This window comes from Bombina bombina, chromosome 3 (assembly GCF_027579735.1).
Source record: "Bombina bombina isolate aBomBom1 chromosome 3, aBomBom1.pri, whole genome shotgun sequence".
Classification (NCBI taxonomy): Eukaryota; Metazoa; Chordata; class Amphibia; order Anura; family Bombinatoridae; genus Bombina; species Bombina bombina.
The window spans coordinates 244,195,428-244,218,171 of record NC_069501.1 but is presented as its reverse complement, the minus strand read 5'-3'; the positions used below and the strand labels follow the sequence as shown (position 1 = coordinate 244,218,171).

Below are 22,744 nucleotides of genomic sequence, written 5' to 3'. Positions count from 1 at the left end.
TGATTAAAAACTTACCTTTTTTTTCTTTTCACAGCTACAGCAGCTTTCCCCTCCTGGAAATTCTCTCTTCACACCTCAGCAATGACTAATCCGGCTTCCTCCAATCACAGCATGGCCTCAGGCAATAACCACCCTGGGGGGAATGCTGTGATTGTAGGAAGCAGGATTAGTGCTCCTGTTTTTAATAGTATTTTTAAAAAACGGGCTTTCATTCACCAAAGTTTACCTTCACTTTAAGTAAAACTCACTGCTTAGTGCATTTTTATTACAACATGGAAACAGACTTTTAAAGGGACAGGAAACCTCAAAATTTTCTTTCATGATTTGGATAGAACATACAATTTAAACAACTTTCCAATTTACTTATATGATTACATTTGCTTCATTCTCTTGTTATCCTTTGCTGAAGGAACAGCACTGCACTACTGGCAGCTAACTGAACACATCTAGTTAGCCAATCACAAGATACAAATGTGTTAAAGCACTAATCAGCAGCAAGCTCCTACTAGTGTAGGATATGCGCATATTATTTCTCAACAAGCCATACCTAGAGGACGAAGAACATTTCAAAATAGAAGTGAATTTAAAACTGTCTTAAAATCACATGCTCTATCTGAATCATGCAAGTTTTTAATTTTGACTTTCCTATCCCTTTAAGACTAGCTTTCCTGAATCTCAAACACATTCCAAGGTTTTGTTTTGGTTCTGTCTTTCTAATAGTACTACTATGTATACAAAAGTATTACAATGTATATAAAACTACCTTTTATTTTGCATGTATAAGCTGTATTATGTAAATATTGAGTACATAATATCAGAAGTTGTCATTTGGTACTGTCCCCTCTCCAAGCTGTCCCATTTTACAGATGCAAATATACAAATATTCTAAGATTTAGGTAAAGGGTTTTGTAGCTGTATTCTAAAATTGTGTGTAAATGTTTTATTCTGGTAGGCTATCTTGGTAAGACTTTTTCTTTTTGTACGGGGGGGGGGGGGGGGGGAGAGAGTTTGATAACATAAGTAAAACAATTCTCAAAATACATATAAAGCACAAAAGTGCCTAGCCCTTTTATTAGCACAGACGTGTTTTGTTGAAAAATGAAACTGAAATCGTTTCTTTTTGTTCTTTTAAGGAAGCGGCTATTTATATCACACAAGCAGAAACGCCACAGATAAGATTGTTTCACATTGTAGGGAAGAGTGTGTGTTTTTTTCTAAGCTCATTTAAAGGGCCATAATAGTTGAAAAATGACCTGCTCTAATCTGTTAGTGCATGTCATTTTAGGACTATCGACCCTGTTCTACTGTGTGTTTTAACTTCTGCAGAGGGTTTATAGACACAGTAGAAGTGCCGCTTAGGACCTGCTGGGTTCCACTTGGGAGCAGCACTTCTACTATGTGTAAAACTTAAGGGGACAGTCTACACTAAAATTGTTATTGTTTAAAAAGATAGATAAAGCCTTTACTACCCATTCCCCAGCTTTGCACAACCAACATTGTTATATTAATGTACTTTATAACATTTAAACCTCTAAATTTCTGCCTATTTCTAAGCCCCTAAAGACATCCTCTTATCACATGCTTTATTTGCTTTTCACAATAGGAGACTGCTAGTTCATGTGGGCCATTTAGATAACATTGTGTTCACGCCCGTCAAGTTATTTAAGAGTTAGCGCAACACAGCACTAAAATGCAAGTCAATAGATAATAAAGTCATGTGATCGGGGGGCTGTCAGAAGATGCTTAGATACAAGGTAATCACAGAGGTAAAAAGTATATTAATATAACTGTGTTGGTTATGCAAAACTGGGGAATGGGTAACAAAGGGATTCTCTATCTTTTAAAACAATAAACATTCAATTGTAGACTGTCCCTTTAAGAAGCGCTAAAAGCTAAGGGTTAATCTTAACAACAGAATATATACACATTTATAACAACAGAATATATACACATATATAACAGAATATATACACATATATAACAACAGAATATATACACATATATAACAACAGAATATATACACATATATAACAGAATATATACACATTTATAACAACAGAATATATACACATTTATAACAACAGAATATATACACATATATAACAACAGAATATATACACATATATAACAACAGAATATATACACATTTATAACAACAGAATATATACACATTTATAACAACAGAATATATACACATATATAACAACAGAATATATACACATATATAACAACAGAATATATACACATATATAACAACAGAATATATACACATATATAACAACAGAATATATACACATATATAACAACAGAATATATACACATATATAACAACAGAATATATACACATATATAACAACAGAATTTATACACATATATAACAGAATATATACACATATATAACAACAGAATATATACACATATATAACAACAGAATATATACACATTTATAACAACAGAATATATACACATTTATGACAACAGAATATATACACATTTATAACAACAGAATATATACACATTTATAACAACAGAATATATACACATTTATAACAACAGAATATATACACATATATAACAACAGAATATATACACATATATAACAACAGAATATATACACATATATAACAACAGAATATATACACATATATAACAACAGAATATATACACATATATAACAACAGAATATATACACATATATAACAACAGAATATATACACATATATAACAACAGAATATATACACATTTATAACAGAATATATACACATTTATAACAGAATATATACACATTTATAACAGAATATATACACATTTATAACAGAATATATACACATTTATAACAGAATATATACACATATATATCAGAATATATACACATTTAAATTAGCATAGATAGACGTGGCAGAAAGTATTGGCACTCTTCCACTTTAAAAGGAAAAACGCACAATTTTCTCTAAACTAAGTAACATTTGAAAAAAGTATTTATTTAGTATCCTTCATTCTTTATTTCCAATGTAAAAGAACAAAAACTTCCCTTTTGAATTATGACTTCATATATTAGTTAAAAAAATTTTGATTGGCATGGACAAAAATATTGGTACTTGCTGGGCCTATGGCTCTTATCTGCCGTCAATATCTATGTTTCTATGTTACTCTCAACCTAATATTTTGTAGCACAACCTTTTGGAAACAATAACTGGAATCAATCACTTTCAGCAGCTCTGAATAAGATTTCTGCACTTTTTGTCTGGGATTTTGGCCCGCTCTTGAGCAAACTGCTCCAGTTCTCACAGGTATAATAGGTACATACTGTATTTCCAACTGCAAGTTTCAGCTCTTTCCACAGATTTTCAATGGGATTCAGATCTGGACTACTATAAGGCCACTTCGGAACAGTCCAATGTTTTCTTCTCCTTCATTCTTGGGTGCTTTTTGAGGTATGTTTCGGGTCATTATTTTGCTGGAGGACCTGCAACTGAGACACAGCTTTCTGACCCTGGGGAGTAAGTTTAGGTCAAGAATGCATTGATAGTCTTCTGATTTCATTGTGTCCTACACAGATTCTAGGCACCCAGTGCCAGATGCAGCAAAACAACCCCAAAACATCACGAGCCTCCTCCATGTTTAACATTTAGTATGGTGTTCTTTTCTTTGAAAGCTTCTTTTTTCTTTTTCTTTCTGTAAACATGGAGTTGTGATTTGCCAAACAAGCTCTACTTTTGTGTTGTCTGTCCAAAGGACATTCTCCCAAAAAGACTGTGGCTTGTCAACATATATTTTGGAAAAATCCAGTTAGACTTTTTTGGGTTTCTCTCTTAAAATGCAAAGGTACCAATACTTTCAGCCACGTCTGTCAATAAATAAGCAAGTTTAATAGTAATACATATAATACAAATATTTTAAAAATGTATATGTGACCGGTCACCAAATTCATAATACAATATTGTGTAAAATAAGTACATCCATACTGGAATAGCTGTCATTTATTTCAAAAGTCTGTGTATAATACCACCATGCATAAAAATTGTCACTTAGCAATGGCAAACTGTCACAAGAATGCTTATGCACCCTGTTGTTTTGTGCAGTGTGAGTGTGTAGGTAAAATGCTTGTTATCTTGAAGTTACAGGAATATCTCCACTGTCCTTGCATGTCTAACTTGCTACTACGTGCTGTTTGTTGAGGCTCCAGAGTTGTGTTTATTAAGCTGATTAGGGGAACAGCTTCTTCAAGGGCTTTTGAGGGTCCAATGCTATAGTCTGCCTTGTTTTATAGATACTGTGTGTATAAAACCCTTTTAGGTACCTTAAACACACAGCATAGCAGGGTCGATAGTTGTAAAAGGACATGCATTAGGTTGTTGAACTATAGACTAGTGGATTTTTAAAGATCTTTTCTTCATATTGGAATAAAGACAAACTGTTCTTTTTTTGTTTGTTTTGCAAAACCCATATTTTCATATAAGATTATTAATACAGGAGTTTTGGTTCATCAAAAGCATACTGAAAATAAGGAAATGATGTAGTTTCTTTAGATGCAGTCAGTCATTGTTATTGAGGATAAGAATCAAAGCATCCAAGTAATCTAAAAAGTATTGTACATTTAAAGGGACACTCAAGTCAAAATAAACTTTTATGATTCGGATAGGGCATGCAGTTTTTAGACACTTTCTAATTTTATTTCCATTATCAAATTTTCCACAGTCTTTTTATATTCACACTTTCTGGGGAACAAGATCCAACTGAGCATGTGCACAATCTATTATTTATATGAAATTTAGAGTAGGTGTTCTGTCAGATCTGGGGTTTTGCTGTTTCTCTCATTCAGAGAGGGATTTCTTGGTATTTCGGGGCTGGACTGTACTGTGAAGTCAGGATCAGACTGATATGCTTCAGGAAAGTTCTTCTCTGTGAAAGGCACATGTTGAGCAAAAAGAGGCTGCTTCTTGGGTGGTAACTAGCCATAGAACAAGCTATTATGCTATTGTTCGTTCCCAGGTTCAGCGCTTCTCTCTTTTTATTTATGCAAATTATAACATTTAGGGAAGTCTCCCTAAGTGTGATGTGGGAATCCAGACGTGGGCCCCGTTGCTCAGTGTGCCTAGAGGGATATGTCTGCACCTCACTGACGAGGCCCACAATAGGCCGAAACATACGTCTGGGGTTTTGCTGTTTCTCACGTTCAGAGAGGGATTGCCTTGTATTTCTGGGCTGGACTGTACTGTGAAGTCAGGATCAGACTGATATGCTTCAGGAAAGTTCTTCTCTGTGAAAGACACGTTGAGCAAAAAGAGGTTGCTTCTTGGGTGGTAACTAGCCATAGAACAAGCTATTATGCTATTGTTCGTTCCCAGGTTGAGTGCTTCACTCTCTTTATTTATGCAGATCAGCTAATTCATCAGACTAGCGAATGGAAGTATAATAATAAAAATACACACTGCACAGGCGCTGCTTTTAGTCATAGCATTACACTACCTACGTCACAGCCCATCAGAAGTTAGAACAGTTAATGGAACGCACTAAAGTTAGCTCTTTTAATGGAACACCGTGAGCACCTCGGGTTACTACATAAAATAAAATCATCCAACAGATAAACATATAGTAATAAAGATGACAAATGCCTCCCCAATGTGTACTTATATTGTTACTATAATGTGCATCAAATCACTTAGTAAACCCTGACAGCACGGGTTACACACATGTAAACATAAACATCAGTCGAGTATACTAAGTGATTTGATGCACATTACAGTAACAATATAAGTACACATTGGGGAGGCATTTGTCATCTTTATTACTATATGTTTATCTGTTGGATAATTTTATTTTGTGTAGTAACCCGAGTTGCTCACAGTGTTTCATCAAAAGAGCTAACTTTAGTCTGTTCCGTTAAAGGGACAGTCAAGTCCAAAAAAAACTTTCATGATTTAAATAGAGAATGTAATTTTAAACAACTTTCCAATTTACTTTTATCACCAATTTTTTCTTTGTTCTCTTGGTATTCTTAGTTTAAAGCTAAAACTAGGAGGTTCATATGCTAATTTCTTAGACCTTGAAGACTGCCTCTAATCTGAATGCATTTTGACCACTAGAGGGCATTAGTTCATGAGTTTCATATAGATAACATTGAGCTCATGCACGTGAAGGTTACCCAGGAGTGAGCACTGATTGGCTAAAATGGATGTCTGTCAAAAGAACTGAGATAAGGGGGCAGTTTGTAGAGGCTTAGATACAAGGTAATCACAGAGGTAAAAAGTGTATTTCTATCACAGTGTTGGTTATGCAAAACTGGGGAATGAGTAATAAAGGGATTTTCTTTCTTTTTAAACAACAAAAATTCTGGTGTTGACTGTCCCTTTAACCCTTTAAGGACACAGCTTTCAGTTTGCTCAATTGTTTTATGACGGAAAAATTCCGTCATATGTCCTTAAGAGGTTAACTGTTCTAACTTATGATGGGCTGTGACGTAGATAGTGGAATGCTATGACTAAGAGCAGCGCCTGTGCAGTGTGTATTTTTAATCAGACAGCTGACGAAGCGTCACTTTCGTTCACTAGTCCAATAGGATTAGAGCCCCTAAAATCCTATTGGCTGTTCCAATCAGCCAATAGGATGAGAGCTCAATCCTATTGGCTGATTGGAACAGCCAATAGGAATGCAAGGGACGCCATCTTGGATGATGTCACTTGCCTTCAGGTTCCAGTTTACGGCGGTGACCGTATTGAAGAGGAGCTCCGCGCCAGATGTCTTCAGGATGGACCCACTCCAAGCCGGATGGATGAAGATAAAAGATGCCGGCTGGATGGATCCTTCAAGCGGAACTTGCAACGACGGGGGTTAGTGTTAGGTTTATTTAAGGGTTTTTTGGGTGGGTTTTATTTTTAGAGTAGGGTCTGGGCAGGTAAAAGAGCTAAATGCCCTTTTAAGGGCAATGCCCATACAAATGCCCTTTTCAGGGCAATAGGGAACTTAGGTTTTTTAGATAGGCTTTTTATTTGGGGGGGTTGGGTGGTGGGTTTTACTGTTGGAGGGGTATTTGTATTTTTTTTTATAGGTAAAAGAGCTGATTTCTTTGGGGAAATGCCCCACAAAAGGCCCTTTTGAGGGCCATTGGTAGTTTATTGTAGGCTAGGTTTTTTTATTTTGGGGGGGCTTTTTTATTTTGATAGGGCTATTAGATTAGGTGTAATTTGTTTTTATTTTTTAACTGTGTTTTTTTTCCCCGTAATTTAGTATTTTTTTAATTTTTTTGTAACTTAGCGTTTATTTTTTATTGTAATTTAGTAATTTTTAATAGTAGATTTAAATAATTTGAGTAGGGTTATGGTTTTTTAATATGTAATATAGTTCATTTAAATGCTAGTTTAATGTAATTTTAGTATAAAAGTTAGGGTAGGTTAATAGTTTAATATAGTTTCTTTTAATTCTACAGGTAAGTTTAAATTTATTTTAAGATAGGGATGTTGTAATTTTAATGTAAAGTTAGCGAGTTGTTAGGTTTAGGGGTTAATAGCTTAATTTAGTTTATGGCGATGTGGGGGGCTGGCGGTTTAGGGGTTAATAGGTTTAGTTAATGGTAGTGATGTGAAAGGCCAGAGGTTTAGGGGTTAATACGTTTATTTAGTGGCGGCGGATCCGGGTGCGGCAAGATAGGGGTTAATAACTATATTAAGGTTGCAGCGTGGTCCGGGAGCTGTGGGATAGGGGTTAATACATTTATTTAGCGGCGGCGAGGTCCGGGAGCGGTGGGATAGGGGTTAAACATTTTAGTATAGTGGTGGCGTTTAGTGACAGGGTATAAATAAAGTTGGTAAAAAGCCGAATAGCAGCGAGATTGATAACTGTTAGTTAACAACAGTCCGGTGCTCATCGCCCCGTACTTAGTGCGCGACTTTTTGCTGGCTTTTTTTATAAATATGGAGATCGTATTCAGGTCCGCGTCCACGATGTTAGGCGAACGTATTGGTGCCGGCAATGCAGCATAGTTCAGGCTTTGATAAATATCCCCCAATGTGTTTCCAATTACTTTTTTTTTACCAGCTGCAGAGTATAAAATGTATGAGATTTGCTTTTTTAAGGTTTATTTGTGTATATGAATTAGCTGATTTTGTGTTTTGAAGCCACAACCTAATAAAATGGGTTGAGCTTGTAGGTATAATCAGATCTCATTACTTTATCACATTGTGTACATATACCTGCATCTTTATCTTATATCTGTTCATTAACCAATTGCTAATACTTGGAGAGAACAATGTAAAATTAACATTTTATTACAGTATCTCTTCTATAACCCACTGGGAGTGTAATTTCTTCTACTGGCTGTGTTTATACAGCTTGGCCTCGAGACCAAAAACGTTCAGGATGGGTGGGGATCTTATTCCACTTTCAAAATCTGGTGAGCAAATTGAGCATTGCACTAGCTTAATGTGCTTCTCCTCTTGATTTGTGATCTATACATTGTAATGCTTATTAAAGGGACACTGAACCCAATTTTTTTCTTTCATGATTCAGATAGAGCATGCACTTTTAAGCAACTTTCTAATTTACACCTATTATCACATTTTCTTTGTTCTCTTGCTTTCTTTATTTGAAAAAGAAGGCATCTAAGCTATTTTTTTGGTTCAGAACCATGGAAAGCACTTTTTTATTGGTGGGTGAATTTATCCACCAATCAGCAAGAACAACTCAGTTTGTTCACCAAAAATGGGCCGGCATCTAAACTTACATTCTTGCATTTCAAATAAAGATACCAAGAGAATGAAGCCAATTTGATAATAGGAGTCAATTAGAAAGTTGCTTAAAATTGCATGCTCTATCTGAACCACAAAAGAAAAAAAAATTGGGTTCAGTGTCCCTTTAAGGTTTTATTATGTAAATGTTCTATTCTCCAGTGAGAGCTGTTCCCTTTTCTAGCACTGCAAAGCCCCAATATTTCACTTTATTGTTGATTAGTTTAAAATGTCACTGACTCTTCTGCTTCCAGTCTATTTTCGATGCCTCCACCAGGGGACTTTTGGAAGTGGCCGTCTTACTGGCCGCAAACTTTCTGGCTCCTGCAGAGGCCCTTTATAATTTTCTGAAAACCTGTGTGTTACAGCAGCATCTGTAATTGCATATGCAATAGTGTAGTTTCAATGGAGTGTAGTCTGTGTCAGGGGCCTGTATTTTGCTTTTCTGGCACAGGTTTCAGTGCCAGGGCAGGAGCAAGTTTACCCTATGCCATAACCACCCCTCTCCTATTATAAATCTCAAATGGAGATAATGCATAGATTTATTTTACTAGAGCTTGAAATTCATATGGTGGTTACAGTTCGGCATTAATGAAGAAGGTAGACAAGGTAATGAGCCCAGTAACAGATATTACACTAGAGGGGTCCTTTAATGCTTTCTAATTTACCTTAATGAACTTTACTGCTGTCTTTGTATGTGAGTGCCAGGCTTTGGAGAAGTTATTGGGGTCAATGAAGCTGCAGCAGTCAGTTTCTCTGGGACCTGCTGTCCACAAGTGGTTAGCTGGAAGTTCAAGAGAAGACCAATGAAGATCGCTATACCACTGTGAGCAGTGAGGTTATGGAACCATTGAGTGTAAAAGGAGTACACTTTGTGCTGGTTTACAATCTGCAGCAAATGTGGGATTAAAGTCTGGTTGCTTCTTTGTCCGAGCTTTAATTAGGAGCACTGCAGTTGCTTATATTGTAAGACAAAGGTTCAGTGTTCATTGTAAGTATATAATGTGGTTTTGTTATAAGTATACACGTGCAACTGATATAGCTTTGGACAGCTAGTTTCCTATACAAGGCGTTAACTTGCATAGCAAAATATATGTAGCAGGGTTAGTCTTGAAAACTCAGCAGTGTTGAGAATTAGAAAATTTCCAATATTCAGAGCTAAATTTCATGGAAAGGGGCAAAATAAATAATGTATATTTCAAAGTTGTTTCACTCTGCATTTGAGATGTGCATTCAGCAGTTTCATTCACTAGTAGGAGGCCGCTTTCAGTATTTCGGATTATCCTTTTGTGCAAGTGAAACACACTAAGATTTGTGCAAAAGAGCCGTTCTAGTGAAAGCAGCCTCCTACTTCTGCATTTGTAAGTTGAACGAAACTGCTGAATACAAATCTACTATGCATAACTGAACATTCTATATTAAAATCTGAAAGTGTTTACTGTCCCTTTAACTACCTAAATGTATTAAGCCTCCCACCAATCTTCTTCACATTCTCATTCTATTCACGCCAGTAGTCAAACAATCTTGCTTCTTGTCACATCAGTTAAATCCTAAGCTACTAATAGTCATCACATTGTGCAGGTACAAAAATGTATAACAACAGCAAGCTATAGCGGCACTTCCTATATGAGTGCTTGTGCCTGGAGCACTGTACGGCAGCAGTTTGCAAGAATGCTATTAATAAAGTTCTGCAAATGGGCTCAAAGTTATTGGCATGATGGATAAAAGGGGCATGGACCTCCATACCATCCTGGGCCCTGTGGGATTTTCATGGGTTGGAAGGTCTTTCCCACTCCCTGCCCAAATCTTCTTGGCCAGGGGGGGAAAAAAAAATTCCCCGCAATTGCTCCGTTATCACCCATCATGTGCCCTCGCCACTCCCATGGAAAGCTTAGGTGCCCATAACACAGCTTTGGATCACCCACAACCCTCACTTTGCTGTCCCAGAAAGCTTCCAGGAAATATTTGTAAATATGTTGGTTATTCTTTATTGAGACTTTGTTCTTTCCATAAGAGAACACATTAGGAAAACTATATGTATAACATGGTTACATTGATTCTAACACAGCTGTCATATGGTGCTCAATGCATGTGCACACTCATGAGCACTCGGTATTTACTCATGACAAGGAGCTAAGTTTCAACAGAGGATATCAAGAGAAAAAGGTACATTGACAATAGAAGTAAACAGGGTTTGTTTGTTTTTATTGGGCTCTCTATCGGACTTATGAAAGTGTTAGACTGTAAATGTATATGTGACGCCCTACTTATGCTTTTTTCCCCACTTGAGAGCCCCCTTTTGGTGTTTCTTGTAATAGCTACTTTTCTCCTATTGTAAAAGATGCTTCTGTTCAAAATCAAAATTCACTCGTATGCATTTCAATCTTGACTTCTTTATGAACCTTTCAAAATATTATCTGTTATCAATATTTTGGAATGATTATTATTGGCAACACATTTTTTTAAAATATTGCCCTTGCAAATATATTTTCAAATAAAATTAAACAATGCATTTTATTAAATGCATTTTAATTGGCTTTATTTTTAATAATAACCATTTGTTGTACATTTTTATAGAAATAAATATAAATAATTAATTTATAAATTCCTGGTAAAAAAAAAAATAGAAAAGAAAGAAATTCCTTATGAACTATAATTCTGATGGCAGATTAGCTATCTAATAAAACTTGACCTTTATTACAGCTTTAAAACCAATTAATAAAACATAAATTGCTAACAATGATAAGATAAAATGAAAAGAAAATTCCCAGTCATTATCTTCAAGGGTATAATTAAATAGTTATTACTACCATTTTCAGTGACTCGAGCTTTTAGCAATGTATTCAAAATCTAATTCTCTGAGCCCAGCAATCATTTTATGTCTCCTTTTTTCGCTTGTGTTTATATAGTTGTTATCTTATTAACATATGGGAATGATCATTTCTGCACAATCTACTGTCCCAGAGCCACATGCTAGTATTGTGTATAATTGACTCGGTAATCAACTGCAAGATATTAGATGGCCTAAAGAGTATGCAGGTTTAAAATACTTTTCAATTAACTTGAATGATCAACTTTGCTTTGTTCGTCTTGTATCTGTTGTTCAAAAGCTTATTAAGATAGACTCGAGAGTAGCTGATGAATGATCAGGTAGGGCTCAGGGGGTGGGAAGTGTCAGGTGGGAGGGTAATCTCTACACTAAAGCTAAAATTAACCTTACAAGCTACCTGATTAACCCCTTCACTGCTTGGAATAATACACGTGTGGTGCGCAGCTGCGATTGACCTACTAACTACCAAAAACCAATGGCAAAGCGGTATGTAAATAATTTCAATGAGAAACCTAAAGTTTGTGAAAAAGTTAACTTTTTTTTTTATTTGATCGCATTTGGCGGTGAAATGGTGGCATGAAATATACCAAAAAAGGGCTTAGATCAATACTTTGGGTTGTCTACTAAAAAATTAAAAATAAAAAGTTTTAATAGGTTAATAAAACAAAAAAATAAGGCTCTATTTCTGTTTAAATGAGTTATGGCAAAATTGCTAAAAATGCTCTGGTCTTTTGGGGAAGTAAATTGCATGCTCTATCTTAATCATGAAAGTTTTTAATTTTATCCCTTTAACACAGTGTAGCCAGAGTAAAACGCTGTTTGAAGAGAACAGTCGAATACGCAGCAGTGCATTGATTGATGACTGTTTCTCAAGGTGTTTTTTATTTTTTTTATTTATCCCCACCAACTAGATGTGAACAGTGCATCTTTTTATTACTACATTTTTACCTTTAATTTTAATTTGCAATGTAATTTTCAACTGCTGCTATATATTAGAACACTTTTTAAAATTGTTTTGTTCTTCATATAATTAACACATTGCAATTTAACTGGTGCTTTAGTGTAACTGCCTAATTTAAAATTTAATTTCAAAATGACCTGCAGAAAAATTTACACTAAAAAAATTATCATCGTAGAAAGTGAAGAAAACGTTCTGTTTCTGGGGTTATGAAGCCTCAGCAGGTTATTTTCCTGCGTATTGTGTGTATATGAAACTGCTTGTTTGTGTTACAGATACTGCCTCTAAGATGGTGAGGTGGCTCTCCGCCAAACTTGGTCCAACGGTGACCTCTCGCTCCATTGCCAGGAATCTGCTGAGACTGCTTACTTCCTGTTATGTTGGTAATTTCTCCCTTGTCAAAGTATCTTTAAAGTTAGTTTTTCTATATGCATATATGTTGTATCAGCAATTAACTATTTCATTGTATAAGACCTACATACTAAATACTGTAAATGTTTCTCCAACATTGGTGTGTCCGGTCCACGGCGTCATCCTTACTTGTGGGAATATCTCTTCCCCAACAGGAAATGGCAAAGAGTCCCAGCAAAGCTGGCCATATAGTCCCTCCTAGGCTCCGCCCACCCCAGTCATTCTCTTTGCCGTTGCACAGGCAACATCTCCACGGAGATGGTTAAGAGTATGTGGTGTTTAGTTGTAGTTTTTTTATTCTACTATCAAGAGTTTGTTATTTTAAAATAGTGCTGGTATGTACTATTTACTCTGAAACAGAAAAAGATGAAGATTTCTGTTTGTGAGAGGAAGATGATTTTAGCAGACAGTAACTAAAATCGATTGCTGTTTCCACATAGGACTGTTGAGATGAAGTAACTTCAGTTGGGGGAAACAGTTAGCAGACTTTTCTGCTTAAGGTATGACTAGCCATATTTCTAACAAGACTGTGTAATGCTGGAAGGCTGTCATTTCCCCTCATGGGGACCGGTAAACCATTTTCTTAGTCTCAAACAGAATAAAGGGCTTAATATGGGCTATAAAACTGGTAGACACTTTTATGGGCTAAATCGATTGCTTTATTTGGACATTTTATACATGTTTATGCTGATAATTCACACTTATAAACTTGGGGAACGTTTTTTAACGTCAGGCACTATGTTAGACACCTTTTCCAGTCAGGAAGGGCCTTCCCAGTTGTAGGCTGAGCCTCATTTTCGCGCCATTACTGCGCAGTTGTTTTTGAGTGCAAGACATGCAGATGCATGTGTGAGGACCTGAAAGTAGTTGAAAAAGTTCCTAGAAGGCGTCATTTGGTATCGTATTCCCCTCTGGGCTTGGTAAAGTCACAGCAAAGGCTGTAGCTGGGACTGTATAGGGGTTAAATATGTAACCGGCTCCGGTTTCGTTATTTTAAGGGTTAAAGCTCTGAAAATTGGTGTGCAATACTTTTAATGCTTTAAGACACTGTGGTGAAATTTTGGTAAATTTTGAACAATTCCTTCATATATTTTCACATATTCAGTAATAAAGTGTGCTCTGTTTAAAATTTAAAGAGACAGTAACGGTTTTGTTTTAAAACGGTTTTTGTGCTTTATTGACAAGTTTAAGCCTGTTTAACATGTCTGTGCCTTCAGATAAGCTATGTTCTATATGTATGAAAGCCAATGTGTCTCCCCCTTCAAAATTGTGTGATAATTGTGCCATAGCGTCCAAACAAAGTAAGGACAGTACTGCCACAGATAATGAAATTGCCCAAGATGATTCCTCAGATGAAGGGAGTAGACATGGTTCTACATCATCTCCTTCTGTGTCTACGCCAGTTTTGCCCACGCAGGAGGCCCCTAGTACTTCTAGCGCGCCAATGCTTACCATGCAACAATTGACGGCTGTAATGGATAACTCCATAGCAAATATTTTATCCAAAATGCCTGCATATCAGAGAAAGCGCGATTGCTCTGTTTTAAACACTGAAGAGCAGGAGGGCGTTGATGATAATTGTTCTGTCATACCCTCACACCAATCTGAAGGGGCCATGAGGGAGGTTTTGTCAGATGGGGAAATTTCAGATTCAGGAAAAATTTCTCAACAGGCTGAACCTGATGTTGTGACATTTAAATTTAAATTAGAACATCTCCGCGCACTGCTTAAGGAGGTGTTATCTACTCTGGATGATTGTGACAACTTGGTCATTCCAGAAAAATTATGCAAGATGGACAAGTTCCTAGAGGTTCCGGTGCCCCCCGACGCTTTTCCTATACCCAAGCGGGTGGCGGACATAGTGAATAAGGAGTGGGAGAAGCCCGGCATACCTTTTGTTCCCCCTCCTATATTTAAGAAATTATTTCCTATGGTCGACCCCAGAAAGGACTTATGGCAGACAGTCCCTAAGGTCGAGGGGGCAGTTTCTACTCTAAACAAGCGCACTACTATTCCTATCGAAGATAGTTGTGCTTTCAAAGATCCTATGGATAAAAAATTGGAAGGTTTGCTTAAAAAGATTTTTGTACAGCAAGGTTACCTTCTACAACCCATTTCGTGCATTGTTCCTGTCACTACAGCAGCGTGGTTCTGGTTCGAGGAACTAGAAAAGTCGCTCAGTAGAGAGACTCCATATGAGGAGGTTATGGACAGAGTTCACGCACTTAAATTGGCTAACTCTTTTATTTTAGATGCCGCTTTGCAATTAGCTAGATTAGCGGCGAAAAATTCAGAGTTTGCAATTGTGGCGCGCAGAGCGCTTTGGCTAAAGTCTTGGTCAGCGGATGTATCATCCAAGACAAAATTGCTTAACATCCCCTTCAAGGGTAAAACTCTCTTTGGACCAGAATTGAAAGAGATTATCTCAGACATCACTGGGGGAAAGGGCCACGCCCTCCCACAAGATAGGCCTTTCAAGGCCAAGAATAAGTCTAATTTTCGTTCCTTTCGTAATTTCAGGAACGGACCGGCCTCTAATTCTGCATCCTCTAAGCAAGAGGGTAATGCCTCACAGTCCAAACCAGCCTGGAAACCGATGCAAGGCTGGAACAAGGGTAAGCAGACCAAGAAGCCTGCTGCCGCTAACAAAACAGCATGAAGGAGTAGCCCCCGATCCGGGACCGGATCTAGTGGGGGGCAGACTCTCTCTCTTTGCTCAGGCTTGGGCAAGAGATGTTCAGGATCCCTGGACGCTAGAAATAGTTTCTCAGGGTTATCTTCTGGAATTCAAGGAACTACCCCCAAGGGGAAGGTTCCACATGTCTCACTTATCCTCAAACCAAATAAAGAGACAGGCGTTCTTACATTGTGTAGAAGACCTGCTAAAGATGGGAGTGATACACCCAGTTCCAATGACGGAACAAGGAATGGGATTTTACTCAAATCTGTTCGTAGTTTCCAAAAAAGAGGGAACCTTCAGACCAATTCTGGATTTAAAGATCCTAAACAAATTTCTCAGGGTACCATCGTTTAAAATGGAAACCATTGGAACGATTCTACCCACTATACAGGAAGGTCAATTTATGACTACCGTGGATCTAAAGGATGCGTACCTACATATTCCTACCCACAAAGAACATCATCAGTTCCTAAGGTTCGCCTTTCTGGACAAACATTACCAGTTTGTGGCCCTCCCATTCGGATTAGCCACTGCTCCAAGGATTTTCACAAAGGTACTCGGGTCCCTTCTAGCGGTTCTAAGACCGAGGGGCATTGCAGTAGTACCATACTTGGACGACATTCTAATACAAGCGTCGTCCCTTTCAAAAGCAAAGGCTCATACAGACATCGTTCTGGCCTTTCTCAGATCTCACGGATGGAAGGTGAACATAGAAAAAAGTTCTCTGTCTCCGTCGACAAGGGTTCCCTTCCTGGGAACAATAATAGATTCCTTAGAAATGAGGATCTTTCTGACAGATGTCAGAAAGTCAAAACTTCTAAGCGCTTGTCAAGTTCTTCATTCTGTTCCACGTCCTTCCATAGCTCAGTGCATGGAAGTAGTAGGGTTGATGGTTGCAGCAATGGACATAGTTCCTTTTGCGCAAATTCATCTAAGACCATTACAACTGTGCATGCTGAAACAGTGGAATGGGGACTATACAGACTTGTCTCCAGTGATTCAAGTAGGTCAGAAGACCAGAGATTCACTCCGTTGGTGGATATCCCTGGACCACCTATCCCAGGGAATGAGCTTCCGCAGACCAGAGTGGGTCATTGTCACAACCGACGCCAGTCTAGTGGGCTGGGGTGCGGTCTGGGAATCCCTGAAAGCTCAGGGACTATGGTCTCGGGAAGAGTCTCTTCTCCCGATAAACATTCTGGAACTAAGAGCGATATTCAATGCTCTCAGGGCTTGGCCTCAGCTTGCAAAGGCCAGATTCATAAGATTCCAATCAGACAACATGACGACTGTTGCGTATATCAATCATCAGGGGGGAACAAGGAGTTCCCTGGCGATGAAAGAAGTAACCAAAATAATACAATGGGCGGAGAATCACTCCTGCCATCTATCTGCGATCCACATCCCAGGTGTGGAAAACTGGGAAGCGGATTATCTGAGTCGTCAGACATTCCATCCGGGGGAGTGGGAACTCCACCGGGAGATTTTTGCCCAGTTGACTCAATTATGGGGCATTCCAGACATGGATCTGATGGCTTCTCGTCAGAACTTCAAGGTTCCTTGCTACGGGTTCAGATCCAGGGATCCCAAGGCGACTCTAGTGGATGCACTAGTAGCGCCTTGGACCTTCAACTTAGCTTATGTGTTCACACCGTTTCCTCTCATTCCCAGGCTGGTAGCCAGGATCAAACAGGAGAGGGTCTCGGTGATCTTGATAGCTCCTGCGTGGCCACGCAGGACTTGGTATGCAGACCTGGTGAATATGTCATCGGTTCCACCATGGAAGCTACCTTTGAGACAGGACCTTCTTGTTCAGGGTCCATTCGAACATCCAAATCTGGTCTCCCTCCAGCTGACGGCTTGGAGATTGAACGCTTGATTCTATCAAAGCGTGGGTTTTCAGATTCGGTGATTGATACTCTGGTTCAGGCCAGAAAACCGGTAACTAGAAAAATTTACCATAAAATATGGAAAAGATATATCTGCTGGTGTGAATCCAAGGGATTCCCTTGGAATAAGGTAAAAATTCCTAAGATTCTTTCCTTTCTGCAAGAAGGTTTGGATAAAGGATTATCTGCGAGTTCTCTAAAGGTACAGATTTCTGCTTTATCTGTCTTACTACACAAACGACTGGCAGCTATGCCAGATGTTCAAGCATTTGTTCAGGCTCTGGTTAACAAGCCTGTTTACAGACCTTTGACTCCTCCCTGGAGTTTAAATCTAGTTCTTTCAGTTCTTCAAGGGGTTCCGTTTGAACCTCTACATTCCATAGATATTAAGTTGTTATCTTGGAAAGTTTTGTTTTTGGTTGCTATTTCTTCTGCTAGAAGAGTTTCAGAGTTATCTGCTCTGCAGTGTTCTATCTGGTGTTCCATGCAGATAAGGTGGTTTTGCGTACTAAGCCTGGTTTTCTTCCAAAGGTTGTTTCTAACAAAAATATTAACCAGGAGATAGTTGTACCTTCTTTGTGTCCGAATCCAGTTTCAAAGAAGGAACGTTTGTTACACAATTTGGACGTAGTCCGTGCTCTAAAATTCTATTTAGAAGCTACAAAAGATTTCAGACAAACTTCTTCTCTGTTTGTCGTCTATTCTGGTAAAAGGAGAGGTCAAAAGGCGACTTCTACCTCTCTTTCCTTTTGGCTTAAAAGCATCATCCGATTGGCTTACGAGACTGCCGGACGGCAGCCTCCTGAAAGAATCACAGCTCACTACACTAGGGCTGTGGCTTCCACATGGGCCTTCAAGAACGAGGCTTCTGTTGATCAGATATGTAAGGCAGCGACTTGGTCTTCACTGCACACTTTTGCCAAATTTTACAAATTTGATACTTTTGCTTCTTCGGAGGCTATTTTTGGGAGAAAGGTTTTGCAAGCCGTGGTGCCTTCCGTTTAGGTAACCCGATTTGCTCCCTCCCTTCATCCGTGTCCTAAAGCTTTGGTATTGGTTCCCACAAGTAAGGATGACGCCGTGGACCGGACACACCAATGTTGGAGAAAACAGAATTTATGCTTACCTGATAAATTACTTTCTCCAACGGTGTGTCCGGTCCACGGCCCGCCCTGGTTTTTTAATCAGGTCTGATGAATTATTTTCTCTAACTACAGTCACCACGGTACCATATGGTTTCTCCTATATTTTTCCTCCTGTCCGTCGGTCGAATGACTGGGGTGGGCGGAGCCTAGGAGGGACTATATGGCCAGCTTTGCTGGGACTCTTTGCCATTTCCTGTTGGGGAAGAGATATTCCCACAAGTAAGGATGATGCCGTGGACCGGACACACCGTTGGAGAAAGTAATTTATCAGGTAAGCATAAATTCTGTTTTTCAAAAAATGTAACTCTTATCACTTAGGAATGATTTAGGAAACTGTTTGAAAACCCTGATGAGTGTGTTCGAGACCTCCCTTGAATGTCGCCAGTTAAGGCTAGCTGTAAAAGTTTGCCACTGTTCCACAAAATCACTGTGTAGTATGTACCGGAGCCAGGAAATTTGCAGTATTTTGAAGTAATCTTCACAGGATTAGATTTTTTGCCCTCTCTAGGAAACATTAGGCTAGTATAATTTTTACTGCAAAGCAAGGTTTCTCCAACATAGGTGTGTCCGGTCCACGGCGTCATCCTTACTTGTGGGATATTCTCTTCCCCAACAGGAAATGGCAAAGAGCCCAGCAAAGCTGGTCACATGATCCCTCCTAGGCTCCGCCTACCCCAGTCATTCTCTTTGCCGTTGTACAGGCAACATCTCCACGGAGATGGCTTAGAGTTTTTTAGTGTTTAACTGTAGTTTTTATTATTCAATCAAGAGTTTGTTATTTTAAAATAGTGCTGGTATGTACTATTTACTCTGAAACAGAAAAGAGATGAAGATTTCTGTTTGTATGAGGAAAATGATTTTAGCAACCGTTACTAAAATCCATGGCTGTTCCACACAGGACTGTTGAGAGGAATTAACTTCAGTTGGGGGAACAGTGAGCAGTCTTTTGCTGCTTGAGGTATGACACATTCTAACAAGACGATGTAATGCTGGAAGCTGTCATTTACCCTATGGGATCCGGTAAGCCATTTTTATTCAGACAGTAAATAAGGGCTTCACAAGGGCTTATTAAGACTGTAGACATTTTCTGGGCTAAATCGATTCATATATTACACATATTTAGCCTTGAGGAATCATTTAATCTGGGTATTTTTGTTAAATAATATCGGCAGGCACTGTTTTAGACACCTTATTCTCTAGGGGCTTTCCCTAATCATAGGCAGAGCCTCATTTTCGCGCCGGTATTGCGCACTTGTTTTTGAGCAGCATGACATGCAGTCGCATGTGTGAGGAGCTCTGATACATAGAAAAGACTTTCTGAAGGCGTCATTTGGTATCGTATTCCCCTTTGGGCTTGGTTGGGTCTCAGCAAAGCAGATACCAGGGACTGTAAAGGGGTTAAAGTTAAAAACGGCTCCGGTTCCGTTATTTTAAGGGTTAAAGCTTCCAAATTTGGTGTGCAATACTTTTAAGGCTTTAAGACACTGTGGTGAAATTTTGGTGAATTTTGAACAATTCCTTCATACTTTTTCGCAATTGCAGTAATAAAGTGTGTTCAGTTTAAAATTTAAAGTGACAGTAACGGTTTTATTTTAAAACGTTTTTTGTACTTTGTTATCAAGTTTATGCCTGTTTAACATGTCTGAACTACCAGATAGACTGTGTTCTGAATGTGGGGAAGCCAAGGTTCCTTCTCATTTAAATAAATGTGATTTATGTGACACTGAAAATGATGCCCAAGATGATTCCTCAAGTGAGGGGAGTAAGCATGGTACTGCATCATTCCCTCCTTCGTCTACACGAGTCTTGCCCACTCAGGAGGCCCCTAGTACATCTAGCGCGCCAATACTCCTTACTATGCAACAATTAACGGCTGTAATGGATAATTCTATCAAAAACATTTTAGCCAAAATGCCCACTTATCAGCGTAAGCGCGACTGCTCTGTTTTAGATACTGAAGAGCATGAGGACGCTGATGATAATGGTTCTGAAATGCCCCTACACCAGTCTGAGGGGGCCAGGGAGGTTTTGTCTGAGGGAGAAATTTCAGATTCAGGGAAAATTTCTCAACAAGCTGAACCCGATGTGATTACATTTAAATTTAAGTTGGAACATCTCCGCGCTCTGCTTAAGGAGGTATTATCCACTCTGGATGATTGTGAGAATTTGATCATCCCAGAGAAACTATGTAAAATGGACAAGTTCCTAGAGGTCCCGGGGCTCCCAGAAGCTTTTCCTATACCCAAGCGGGTGGCGGACATTGTAAATAAAGAATGGGAAAGGCCCGGTATACCTTTCGTCCCTCCCCCCATATTTAAAAAATTGTTTCCTATGGTCGACCCTAGAAAGGACTTATGGCAGACTGTCCCCAAGGTCGAGGGAGCGGTTTCTACTTTAAACAAACGCACCACTATACCCATAGAAGATAGTTGTGCTTTCAAAGATCCTATGGATAAAAAATTAGAAGGTTTGCTTAAAAAGATGTTTGTTCAGCAAGGTTACCTTCTACAACCAATTTCATGCATTGTCCCTGTCACTACAGCCGCGTGTTTCTGGTTCGATGAGCTAGTAAAGGCGATCGATAGTGATTCTCCTCCTTATGAGGAGATTATGGACAGAATCCGTGCTCTCAAATTGGCTAATTCTTTCACCCTAGACGCCACTTTGCAATTGGCTAGGTTAGCGGCGAAGAATTCTGGGTTTGCTATTGTGGCGCGTAGAGCGCTTTGGTTGAAATCTTGGTCAGCGGATGCGTCTTCCAAGAACAAACTCCTTAACATTCCTTTCAAGGGGAAAACGCTGTTTGGCCCTGACTTGAAAGAGATTATCTCTGATATCACTGGGGGTAAGGGCCACGCCCTTCCTCAGGATAGGTCTTTCAAGGCCAAAAATAAACCTAATTTTCGTCCCTTTCGTAGAAACGGACCAGCCCCAAGTGCTACGTCCTCTAAGCAAGAGGGTAATACTTCTCAAGCCAAGCCAGCCTGGAGACCAATGCAAGGCTGGAACAAGGGAAAGCAGGCCAAGAAACCTGCCACTGCTACCAAGACAGCATGAAATGTTGGCCCCCGATCCGGGACCGGATCTGGTGGGGGGCAGACTCTCTCTCTTCGCTCAGGCTTGGGCAAGAGATGTTCTGGATCCTTGGGCACTAGAAATAGTCTCCCAAGGTTATCTTCTGGAATTCAAGGGGCTTCCCCCAAGGGGGAGGTTCCACAGGTCTCAATTGTCTTCAGACCACATAAAGAGACAGGCATTCTTACATTGTGTAGAAGACCTGTTAAAAATGGGAGTGATTCATCCTGTTCCATTAGGAGAACAAGGGATGGGGTTCTACTCCAATCTGTTCATAGTTCCCAAAAAAGAGGGAACGTTCAGACCAATCTTAGATCTCAAGATCTTAAACAAGTTTCTCAAGGTTCCATCGTTCAAAATGGAAACCATTCGAACAATTCTTCCTTCCATCCAGGAAGGTCAATTCATGACCACGGTGGATTTAAAGGATGCGTATCTACATATTCCTATCCACAAGGAACATCATCGGTTCCTAAGGTTCGCATTCCTGGACAAGCATTACCAGTTCGTGGCGCTTCCTTTCGGATTAGCCACTGCTCCAAGGATTTTCACAAAGGTACTAGGGTCCCTTCTAGCGGTGCTAAGACCAAGGGGCATTGCAGTAGTACCTTACTTGGACGACATTCTGATTCAAGCGTCGTCCCTTCCTCAAGCAAAGGCTCACACGGACATAGTCCTGGCCTTTCTCAGATCTCACGGATGGAAAGTGAACGTGGAAAAGAGTTCTCTATCTCCGTCGACAAGGGTTCCCTTCTTGGGAACAATAATAGACTCCTTAGAAATGAGGATTTTTCTGACAGAGGCCAGAAAAACAAAACTTCTAAACTCTTGTCAAACACTTCATTCCGTTCCTCTTCCTTCCATAGCGCAGTGCATGGAAGTAATAGGTTTGATGGTAGCGGCAATGGACATAGTTCCTTTTGCGCGCATTCATCTAAGACCATTACAACTGTGCATGCTCAGTCAGTGGAATGGGGACTATACAGACTTGTCTCCGAAGATACAAGTAAATCAGAGGACCAGAGACTCACT

The 22,744-nt window shown here is 39.1% G+C and overlaps 1 protein-coding gene across 2 annotated transcripts in view; it reads left to right on the top strand.

Annotated features, from left to right (window-relative positions):
- Positions 1 to 22,744, top strand: part of WDR81 (WD repeat domain 81) — a 143,441-nt gene that overhangs the window by 11,992 nt on the left and 108,705 nt on the right. Inside the window, exon 3 of one of the 2 annotated variants that reach the window (XM_053706225.1) lies at positions 12,788 to 12,895. The exons of the other annotated variant lie outside the window; for it this stretch is intronic. Coding sequence (XP_053562200.1) covers positions 12,788 to 12,895 — 108 coding nt within the window. The remainder of the gene's footprint in view (positions 1 to 12,787; positions 12,896 to 22,744) is intronic. 2 annotated transcript variants of the gene reach the window in all.